Below are 12,218 nucleotides of genomic sequence, written 5' to 3'. Positions count from 1 at the left end.
TAAGGGGATCATCCCGGCACAATGTAGTCGGAGAACCGGTCGATCGGTGCCTCGGCGTGAAATTAAATGACCGCCGCTATTTAGACCCGGATAGAACAAATTGCTTCTACGGACACCCACGGACACCCAGTCGACAGTCAATCGTATATCGGTGATTGGATTATTACATGGCGTTTAATTCGCACTTGCGTATCCTGTAAGCGACTTACACAGCATTGTCTAGGGTCTTTTACGATGTAACTCGTATTTTTACTTTTTATTTATTACGGTTTTCATGTTCCTACAAACATTTCATGTTATTAAAACTATATTTTTACACGATTTAGGAACGAAATATGCGCTGTTGGTATTTGTCTATTCTTGAGCATTTCGCAAAATGCTATGTTGGTTTTAAAAATTAAATACAAAACTTGTCACTCACTTTTCCCATATGATACGCCGTTTTTCGTTTCAACTAACGATAAGCTATATTCGAATATCTTGATTTAAAGGGACAAGCGACATGAAACTCAGAAATTCAACGAGTACAAACCTACCATATTTTTTCCACGTGATTTCCATTTTATAGATACGTATTTCACCCTGTTTTTCTCGTAGCTACGTAAATATCCGCGATGCAGTTTTGAACATTGAAGCAATAAGAGACTTTAGCAATCGCCTTTTATAACACAGCCTCGGAAACTAGTTTGTACGGTTTCGATTCTGAAAATAATCGTAGTAAAAGTCCAACGACAGTGGAAGTTAGATCGAATTCTTTTGACGGAAGTCGCAAGGGACGTGAGGCGATCACAGGGAAACAGTGAGCCGCATCAGGACTCGATTTAACGGAAATGCAAACTAATGGGATTCTTTCGGCAAGACGCGTGTGTCTTTATAGGAGCGTTTCGTATCCGAGTAACTGAATTGCCACGTATACGTTCTCATAGTAGTTGCAGAGCTTCGCTGCACAATAGTAAGCGCTAGACGCCTTATCTACTACCATGCGTTCCAGTTAAACTCTTCTCGTTCTAGTGTCGCGTAGATCGTCGTTTCCAGTTAATTCGCCGATATTAATGCCGCTGAACGCGCAACCTTACGTTTCATAAAAAAGTACAAAGACTATCGGAATACTTAAAAAGAGGGAAAAAGAATCGGAATACTTAGAACGAGACAAAGATTATTTGTTCGCGCGCAGACTGCTTAATTTCGTCTTTGTCGCCTAATCTTTATTACTGTTGACAATTTGGATCTTGATTGCCGAAATAATGGTACGAGAATACTAAATTTACGCTTAGAATTTATATTCAAATAGTTACATATTTGTTTGATAAACGATTTCAAAGATATTCATCGATACACACTTGCACGAGTCTCATCTTCTTCCATATCAGACTGTTAAGTGAACAGCTGCGTACATACATATTTCCACACACTCATATTCACATACATGTATCGTTACTACGCGGTCAATCTAGTCTAGCACATAAAATTATACATATCTCAATACAATTATCATGATATTTTTTGTATGCTCCGTTGCCAGAGAATTCGAGCAGTAAATACAACCGCAAGGTTTCACCTGTACTTAGAAGGTTTAACGCGAATGGGGTTAGGTCTATTAACTTGACGTCCGTTTCTGCTTCAATTTAATTGCATCAAAGAGACGAGACAATCCCTTATTCGAGATTCAATGGCATTCAAAGTGATTCTACGCGTGTTACGTCGCACGAGCAACGTGATCCTTCGCTACTTTTAGTCGACTGTACGAGTCGTTAGATACATACGCTACTAGTCGCAGACACTTTCGTCGATCCGTAGCTACAGTATGTGAATCTTTTCCAGGTAGACAAATTAATGGTAAATCGGTAGTAAGAAGCTACATTTACTACCATCTTGTGCAATCACCAAACTATAACTCGAAGATACTTACTTACTGAAAATCGTAGCGATAGTATATTTTAATATGTACTTACGTATACTACATATATGTAGGAATGTTATTAGTTTGTACGTAACAGTATGATTTATACAATATCGTTTGCACTCACACGAAATCGAATATAATACCCCGTTTCACGTATTCGTTACTCACTACTTCTACCACACAACAACACAACGATCTTCACACGACAACGATCAATTCAACTCTGACTCTCTCAACTCTCGTCACAATGTTTTCCATGCTTTCTTTTTTCCTTAACATATCTTGGAAACGCTCACAACACTCCTTGACAACATTAACGTATCTTGACAATGCTAATAAACAATTACCCCTCACGCCACGTCCTTCCCTGATGTCACACTATCCCACATATATTTACTATTCAAATATCACTGCTGGTATTAACATTTGGGATCTTTCTATCCGTTCGGAAGAATCTTCTTAATTTGTATAACAGGTTGCTCTTAATTTCATTTTAAGATATATCTTCTTAACTACCGATTGACGCAAGAATCAGAAAATCGAGAAAAACAGATGCATCGTATCTTTCCCTTGTAGTCTCCAGTCGCGTCAAGGAGACACGAACAAACTAGTCTCCGTTTCAAGCTTAATACAACTTTCAATCCGATTCTATTCTGCTTACCATAATAAGCGTTATCAAAAATACTGATTACTACAATATCAGTCGTATCACTGATACTTTTACCAAACTCCTCTACGATCTTCAGCTTCGTATTAAGACAGCCGCCAGCAATTGACGTATAAATCAGGAAATCACTCATTTACATCGCGTTTTCCTTTGTAAATTCCCGTGAATTGCACGAAAGAGATGCCCTCTCCCTTTCGAATTTAATACGACAGCTTTCAGACTGATTCTACTTGACGAATCAATTTCATGTTTCGTAAATCTATCCCTGTTAAACCCACCGGCCTCATCTGTCACCAAATGCCCTGTATATTGGTGTGGAGAATCAAGAATTCGTAAAAGCAGCTCGTAGGCGGAAGGTTGGAAGGTTTTGCCGATCGGAAGGCAGAGTAAGTGAGAGAAGACGAAACGATAGAGCCGGAAGCATGAGAAAAGAAAAGGGCATCCCGATCGTCTCAATTCAGTCGTGTCGGCGGCTATAAAGTTGTTCTTGAAGTATTCCCATATCACCGGCCGTTGGTATGCCAATATACCGGTGCCTGGGCTTTGTCGCCCCTTCTCATTCCTGGAGCCACGCAGTCCCTTCGCCAACGTATTCCCTCATCGACCCGCTCTCGTCGTAGACCGTCTCCCAGGAAGCCATCGCATACCCGGTTTCGCACGTGGTGGTATGTCTGCATACCATCGAGATAATGATTGGCAGCAGGACTGCCTGGAGTCCGACCAGGACGACGACAATCCTCGACAATTCGTGCCGGCCTAGCCAACCCTCTAGCCTCCAGACGATATTAAACCGAATTACTGAGGAGTCTTCGGATCCCCGTGATTCTCCGTGATCAGGCTGGTACTGCGAGAAGCGAAGCAAAAATGCGATCCGAAACGTGATCGAGTGTAGCATCGTTTTTAGATCAGGCGAGTAACACCGTAGGTTGTAACGCCAAGCGTCAAATATACTCGTATTCTGTAAATTTCGTCTCTTAATACTGATTCGAAAGGTTTGCGTCGGTCTTCTTATCGATTAGCTACATAGAAATGTACTTTGAACGTCGTAAGGACGTTCTTGAATATGGAGAAACTTCCCGACGACGAAAACGTACGATTAGCTTAGACACTATGGCAAGGGTACAACGGGCTGAAATTTCATTGTACGTAAACGTAATTGTTGGGATTTATCAGCTATAGAAAAACTGGAAGTACGTAGCCTTTGTGTCTGATAGCAGAAAGGCGAAGAATCTTAACGATGAAGAAGCGATTACTTTAATTTTGTGTTGGATACTTCTCGCGGTATTGCTGACAGTTATCTGTTCCGGTGTCTGTATTATACCAATTCGCTGGTCTTATCGAATACGATCTTTAGTTTTGTACAACTATGGTATTTTTCTTAGTACTTGTGTTCCAACACAACTTTCCCTCGCGCGTCTCTTTCTTCGCACGATTTTGCGATTCGCGTCGCGGTCTCGAGCGCAATGTCGTCACGTTAATGAGATAATTTCGCGTGGCCGGAGATATTAAACCATTTCGGTAATTGCGGACGTTAATAACGATAGACGTGTTGATGGAACACACGGGCAATCCGTGTTTCGGCATACTAAGCGACGCAGACGTGATGAACTCGTCCACCACTGTAAATACTCGGACCTAATCAACGCAAGATGGCCGGATGGGAATTACAGACGAATTTCGTGGTAAATATTTGTCACGACCGACAAAAGTCCCGAAGGGCGCTTGTTTCGAGATTTCAATCAGCCTGCATGCTACCATCCAAGAGTCTCTATTACCGAACTAATTATCACTAATTAGCATTGGTTTAATCGGTAAGACCCCCATGACCGTACAAACACAAGCTCGTTATCGACTCGTCTCCTTGTCCACGATCGAACTTTGCGCGTATAACGCTCGTCGAAACATCTTCGAAGCTGCATAATTTTATTCGCAAAATTTCAAGGAAAATATCTTGGTTGGTAGGTTGGCAATTATTCGACACCTTAAGGGAACGCAGCACTCTGACGCTCAGGATAAATACTAAATACCACGAAAACATTGCGCGAGTCGCAGTATGAAGCAGATTCGGAACGATTCTATGCCAGCCACGTGCAAGAAACTAACGCAAATGCTGTTAATGGCGAGTAGTCGAACATTGATACCGCGATTAACTCTCACGTTGGAAATATTATTCCTCGTTTTTCTATCTTCCCTTTAGAGAATTGTCATACGAAGAATTATTCTAAATTTAAGAGACGCAAGGAACTTAAGAAAACAGAAACCGTAGCCACGACATGGCATCTTTACGAACCAGATATCGCAGAGTGTTCTCGCGTACTCGGTTTCCTTAACAGGTGCAATTTCCAAATTCCAGCTTTCTGCGAATCGCGTTCAAAATCCGACGTACATCAGAAACTAGTAAATTTATAATCTCGGAACTTTACGTACGAGTTGATGTATCTTTTCAGAAGGAGTTTATCAAGGGCTTAAAAAAAAAGAACAGGTAAATTAGCAAAGTTTAAACTTTCCTCCTTCCGCTACTGCGCCTCGTCCTGGCAATTTACAAAGCGATTTTTTTCGAATGAAAGAGACCTAGTAAACGACAGAACACGACCGATAATTCGACAGACAGATTCGAAGTCAAATCGCTCGATTTCGAGGATCCTTTGACAGCGTGGCCCAATCAGTCGAGGAAAATTGAGCGCTGGGATGCGCTACCTGTGTAGTTTCAATTCACGAAACGCAATGGAAACCGGTATGTTTCGAACTTGCAGTCGTAGCTGTGAGCTGGGCTAACGAGCTGCCTCGCAGCGAGCGGCTTGCGTGATGCCTGTCGTGGATTTGCGTGCAGGTACGTGCGTAGGGAATTCTTCGAGCCAACGAAATTCCAAGACGCCGGCCAGTGAGGTCGTTTTACCTGCTTCGTTTAGTCGCTTGTACTTGCATATTTTACGCTATCGGAAATACCAGGTGTTTTTGCGGGATATCAATCTCGTTGTCAGCGTTGCCTCGGAAGAGCAGGATGAAGGCCAAAGACGATATCGATACCGTTGATCACGGTATCCACAGTCCTTTTCTCTGCACGGTTTCGATATCCAAATACTATTCGGTATCACGAGGAACAAATGGATTTATAGAGTTTCTAACAAATATTTGAAAGACCGTATGCACGCTCATTTTTCTTTTTTTCTTCTTTTTTATCGAACCAAGGAAATTGGATCTTGCGACTGCTATCATTCCGAAAAGCTGCGCTTCATATTCGATTCAACGACGGGTCCGATGGCATTAATATTCATGACGAGCGTATATTTTTTTAATCACTTTCGATATTCATTGCGCGCCTGCAGCTATCGCGTTTTTCAACGAAATTACCTTTTCTCCTTCCTTTCAATCGATAAATTTATTTTTGCTCTACCCTCGCCCCTTCTTCTTTTTTTTTTCTCCCCCTCAAACCAGTCCATTTTGCCGAGATTCGACACACATAGACAGATAGATAGATAGATAGATAGATAGATAGATAGATAGATAGATAGATAAAGAGAGAAAGTGGCAGGAGGAGCAGTAGATTTTTTTTCAAATGTTCGATCCACTGGAAGCGGCAAGGATCGACCAGGGGCCATAGTGCAATTACGCGGTCGGTCAATCGAAAAATTCGTCGCGTTAAACGCACCTGGGCGAAAGGATCTCTCTGGAGAGAGCGTATCGATTTCGCGTCCGCCTTTAGCCAGCCAAGAATTTAACGTCGTTTTATTCATTAAATCAGTACCACGCCGCTGGCGAAACAACTACCGGTTCTTTTTCCAAACCAATGGGCAACGAATCTAAAGAGATTCGCCTCGCTTATATCGTGCTGAATTTACGAGGCAAAACGATGTCCAACCTTGGGTATCGTGCCAATGAAATGTGCACAGGGGTCGCGAAAGTTGAGCGGCGACAAGTCAAGTCGAACGGACAGTGGCAGAGGATTTAGGCGAATCAGTATCCTGACGGTGCCGAACCCCGGTGTTAGGTTACTTGTTTACTCCCGAGTGCTGGAACGGCCGATGCATTATTCAACGACTGCTTGTATTTATCAAGCCGATAGCCAGCTCGAGACCCCGTGCACACACGAGGCGGTACACGCGCGAGCACGTCAGTACCAGGCGGTCGCGTAAACAGGTGAGAGATCGCCTTCAATGCTCTCTCTTTCTCTCTCTCTCTCTCTCTGTTCCTGTCTCTGTTTCTCTCCCTCTCGAGATTCTCGTAACCTCGTACAAGTGGATTGCCGATGTTTATGGATTCGGCCGCCTTCACGGTTTACCCTAGCCTTTCTAGTCTCTCGGCTTACGTGCCATAAGTTAGCAACGCTTCGCTGCTTTATCGCGAATAACCGGCACCGAGATTTTCTTTTCGTTAAGTGGTCAGGCTTGTTGAAGCGGCAATAGTCGACTTCCATCGAATCGTATCTCGTTGCTAGTCGTTGCATTGCGTTGCGTTGGGCGCGTGGAGAAGTGACCCGTGGAGGTTCTAGGGGTTGCTTCATGGAGTATGTCGCTGGCGATTTATTCAACAGCATATTGGATACAACATTGGATGGAGAGGTAGAATCTGCGTAGCGATTTATTTCAGCTTCTATATCGTAATTTGTTTCATATTCTATATTATAACAAATGGTTTGCCTCGGACATTTTGCAGAGTTTTATTTATTATGCTTATTCCGTAGGTTTTTGAATATCTTAAGTTTACGTATGTGCTCTTTGTGTTTTTTGTGTACTGCGACTTTGTGTTTTAATTAATAAATTTTTAATTAATTTAAATGTTTTAATAACAGAGGAACTGTGATTTAATTATGGATTTAATTACGCATTCTTTTGTCGTAGTTGCACATGCATTCAAAACATATTTTACAACATGCTGGATGCAACGATTGAAAAAGTAGAATTTGAAAACCGATTCGTTTCGCCTTCTATGCATTAGAAGTAGTTTATCTTAGTTTGCATATATTTAAGTATTACGAATATTCTTTACATTTTGCAATATTTTGATTTCTCAGAAAAATATGAATATCCGCAATTGATTTATCAAGGATTTACCAACTTTCTGTTCTAATTAAACATATTTCCTCCGTAACATAATTACAGATACACTTACAGCAATTCTGCCCTTCATGCTGATTGTGAGTAACATGTCCCATCCCAAAGCTCAAGTTGTATTGTTTCCTTCGTAAAAGTTCATCCTCGTTTTCGACGCCTCGCTAATACGACTGATCTCGCGATTCTTTGTTAGAAAATAAACAAAACCTCTGACCTTACCAGAAAATAATAGCATCGAGCAATTTTGAGGGATGAAAGGAATGGTGAAGTTTCTGATATGTGCGTGAAAAGCCCGATAAATCTTCGAGAACCGAGTGTCTGGAAGATGAAGGGTGCGTGTTCCTCTCGGTGTCTATCAAGTTCCTATTCTGCGCAGCATGGTAGATGGACGAAGAGGATGGAGACGTAGGAAACGAAGGAGAATTCGAATAGGCAGAGAGAAGAGATATACGAGTGGTACAAGCAGCGATAGAGGCGGACAATGAACGAGAAGCCAGACAATGAGCGAGTGAATCGGGACGGAGGGACTCAAATGGGTTGGTAAAGGGTAGTAGCAAAGGGCAAGTTCGATGGTAGCGATCGCTAGCTTCGATAAAGCTAGTCGAAATAGGAGGAGAACCAGAGAACCTGGTCCTCTTGGCCGAAGGTGGCATCTTACCTTCCTACGTACTCGCGCCGTTAATGACACGAAGATCGTAGGTCCTATTAACTACAAACCGCAACTAGACCAGGTCCTAAGTAGTGGCAATAAATTATATCGCTCATTAAGCGAGGCTTGTACGCGGGAATATTCCTTAATGGGTTTCCGGTGGCGCGCGGAATGCGTGTGTTCCGAGAACCTTTCGCGTTTAGTAATTGCAATTTCACTTGAGTGCAAGAATCGCGTCCTCTGTTGTACGTTGCCGTCTGTGTCCCTGCCGCTTGCAGGCTTCCCGCTTCTTCCACCAAAGCTTTTACGCGTGATTTTACGCCGGCGAAATTTCACCGAGACTTACGTTTCCATTTCACTTGCATGAGGGAAACAATAGCCGGAATTGAACTGGATAAAACTCTGCTCCAATTGTTATCATTGACCGGTCGGTTCTTCCGCCACCTGGCTTTTTCAAACATTCCACCCGGCTAAATTGGATGGATTTTCCATGAAAGCGATCGGCGATAGAGGAACTTGTCAACGCTGCTTATCATTAACGTTCGTAACGTGAAGAAAAATCGGTGAAACCTGATCGGTATTCGACGCCCTAATGGAATTAAATCATTGAAAACAAAGGAAAAAGGAGAACGGTGGAAGGCGGTGTTAGCCCAAATTACAAAGCCGTTCTTTCCTGACCCAGTGTCGTCGATTTATCTCGAGGGTGAGCTGCGACGCACTTCCCCTAACATCTCCCGCGACCTCGTCGATTGGAGCTCGCGCGCGCACAGAATCCTCGTCATCCACCCTGGATCGTACGGATGCGTGGACTCTGGTTTTCTCGGAAGGAGAACCGATCGGCGTCGGCTCCACAGAGTCCCGTAGAAATATTAGGCGCTGGGTTACAGGCTAGCTCTCCTCGCAGAGGCAAAGCTAGGACGCGGTAAAGGGGTTAGAAGAGCGTTCCAGAGGGGGAGACCAACATTTTTCTACCCCTCTCTGTCCACCGTGTACCCCTTCCGACTATCGTGGAAGCACGCCCACTGGAGAATGCTGGTGGGGAACTCGGTTCTTGATAGGGGACGCCGACGATGCTAGCGGTGGTGGTGGTGGTGGTGGAAGTGGTGGTGGTCGTCGTCGGTACTGGCAACTGAAGTCTGACCGAAACGACGCCAGTACTACTGTCGCCAGCATCACGAGCGCAGCCACGAGGCCGAGTCATGGACATACTGGGTATGTCCGCTAGAAAGCCAAGCATGCACTACTTAGCCTCTTCACTTGCTCTTGTTGATTCCTCGCGGCCGCTACGTACGCTACCAACGCCACGTATCGTTGCAACAGTTGCGAACGAGACGAAACGCGCGAGTTATACGAGTTCTTCATTCCTCCCGTTGCCGATATCGATCCATCGATCATAGTAACGCGAGCAAAACAGAGCTGGAGCCTGTCCCTTCGCGTTCCTTTTCTACCACGCTATAAGTTCCATGGTTTAGTTTTGCTCTTTTTTTCGCTTCACCAGTCATTACGTGTCATCGCGGCCGCAACCAAGGGGACTGGCTCCAGAGTGGCGCGCCACCAAGCACCACGTTTTACCTGCCTGTAGCAGCGAACGGACTCAGGTATTGTTCACATCAAACATAATCTCTGTCTTTCTGTCTCTCCTATCTTCTGGCACGTTTAAAAGAAAAAATCCACCTCGAGTCAACTGCGCGAAACTTCCAGATCGTTTCCATCTATGTAGAGATTTTTCTTTCTGAATTTTTGTTACTTCGGGATTGAATTGACAATTTTTCGGGAGAGCCGTGTATTTTCCGGATGTGCTTGCATCGCTTCAGTGTTCGCTATGTTCCGAGCTTCGTTCCAGCATCTCGTAATTTGTCTACGATTATCGTTCTCGTTTAATCTCTATGCATATTTGTTACTACCCACAGGTACGCTAAACGTGTGTACATATACGTGCGTTGCTCTACTTAAACGAGAAAACTTGACCCGACCTACGCAATGCAGCTTCGTGCGTGACGATCCTCCTTAAACGCCATGATCTACTTATATCATACTGTGTATATTTAAATTTTTAACGTATTCTCGGGCCGTAACGAATAGACTGCGAAATTCTGATTACACGAAACTTAGTTGTCCGCGGAATAAAAATTTATCTTTTATCTTTCGCTCACAAGATTTTCGATGTAATTTCGAGACCCGTCTCGCTCGCCAGATCCTTTCACTCTTCCTTCGTGAAACCAAATTTGAAACGATTCCAGTGCTCGTTTAAGACGAGGAAAAACAAAAGAACGGAGTGCGTTTCGATGGAAAACAACCGCCTGGTGCAACACCCCAGTTACGAAACTTTGCTCGTTACCGCTTTTAGAATCGTCTCGAAATGCATTCAAATTCTATCGACTATATTCGAGGCTTGCGCACGGCGAAAAAAGTTAACGAAACGGTTCAGGAGGGTTCGGGAGAGTTTGCCTGCTATAAATTCCAGCTACGCCAGGCGTTCTTTATCTCCACAGAATTAAAAAAGATCTGTACACCTTGATGTGTACTCTCGAGCGCGGTTTTTAGGAAAAAAAAGGAGCTTTTAAGGTCAGCTTTTCCAACGAAAACCAAAGAAACGAATTCGTAAGAGCCGATGTTCTAGCGTAGCAAATACACGGACAAGACTCATGACCCAAAAATTCTTTCTAGCAATTCTTTCCAGAACATTTTACAAGCTCCAGCAAGTTTCGATTACTCGGCGAATTGTGTGTCATGATATATTGGGTTGGTAACTAAGTGATTGCGGGTTTTGTCAATACCATCTAATGACAAAACCCGCAATCACTTAGTTGCCAACCCGATATATCCAAAGTCAATAAAATAATCTATGTTCTCGCGGTCAATTGTCCGTAAAAATTCGACATCGGAGCTGTGTTTTCATGCTCGGCGTTTCCTGTGCTTGAAAACTGTCTCGGGCCACTCCCATTTCCGTGCTCCCCTTGTATTTCGTAAATACGAGTGCTCTCCAACGTGTCTGCCTGCATACGACGTTCCGATTCTACTCCGGTGCGCTCTCTCGTGTTTTTCTTTCGCGGATCGAAACTTCCGTTTGAATGGTTCCAACCTCGATAAGGTAGCTCTCTCGTAGCTAGGCTATGGTGTGCGTGAAAATTCTTCGCGGAAAGATAAACGTCACAGATTATAGTATATTCTACATTACGTATTACAGGCTGGTAGTTTTGTACGATTCGATAATTCTGTCATAGTCCAAGTCATTTACGCGACGTTCTGTGCTCGTACAGAATAATTTGTTTTCTAAAAAATAACAATGGTAACTTAAAGGGTCGGTTCTAAAAACACTGTACAGTTTTTCAATCGCGAAAACGTGCCTACGTACACCAGAACTGCAGTTGCCCGTTAAAACGTTTCATCCAGCGTATCTTTATCTTTCAGAATACGTTGAAATATTTAAAGAGATCGTTTCTGTATGATTCATTCTAATTATACAGTTTCAAAGCCAGGGATAACGAAATTAAGAAATTCGCAAGAAGTGGAGTCAATTGGGCTTGTATGGGTCTCGAACAATGACCGAATATTTGAAGTAAAAAGGACCGAATTTTGGGATAACTAATGGCGTAGATTTAGTCAGAGAAAGGTAGAACGACGCCAGGAAATCCACCATTTATTTGGCTTCTCAGAGACACGAATAACGACTAAACATCTTCGATACGGAGAAAAACGAAGACACGAGAAAGTACTAAAAGTTCAGATTTCTGGAATGTTTAATGGCAGATTTGATCTAAGAAGGGCGATCAATTTGCCTCCTTCTGAGAGACTCGAACAATGAGCAAATATTTTCAATCGTAGCAAGGAAAACAAAGACACGAGAAAGTAATAAAACTTCTGGCACGTTTCGTCGTAGATTTTAAAGTAAGGAGGACAGAAGGATCGCAGGAAATCCGTCATCTGTCTACGTCGTTCAACCGCGCG

The 12,218-nt window shown here is 43.3% G+C and overlaps 1 protein-coding gene across 2 annotated transcripts in view; it reads left to right on the top strand.

The window, feature by feature from the left end:
- The window catches only part of cpx (synaptic transmission protein complexin), a 326,410-nt gene that overhangs the window by 256,177 nt on the left and 58,015 nt on the right, over positions 1-12,218 (top strand). Inside the window, exon 1 of one of the 2 annotated variants that reach the window (XM_069121738.1) lies at positions 9,379-9,482. The exons of the other annotated variant lie outside the window; for it this stretch is intronic. Within the exon in view, the coding sequence (XP_068977839.1) occupies positions 9,470-9,482 (13 nt within the window). The 5' untranslated portion in view covers positions 9,379-9,469. Of the gene's footprint in view, positions 1-9,378; positions 9,483-12,218 lie in introns of those variants that run through there. 2 annotated transcript variants of the gene reach the window in all.

This window comes from Bombus flavifrons, chromosome 10 (assembly GCF_040668555.2).
Source record: "Bombus flavifrons isolate JBK064 chromosome 10, iyBomFlav1_principal, whole genome shotgun sequence".
NCBI lineage: Eukaryota > Metazoa > Arthropoda > Insecta > Hymenoptera > Apidae > Bombus > Bombus flavifrons.
Note: the sequence above shows the minus strand (reverse complement) of the source record. Positions and strands in the feature narration are given on the sequence as shown.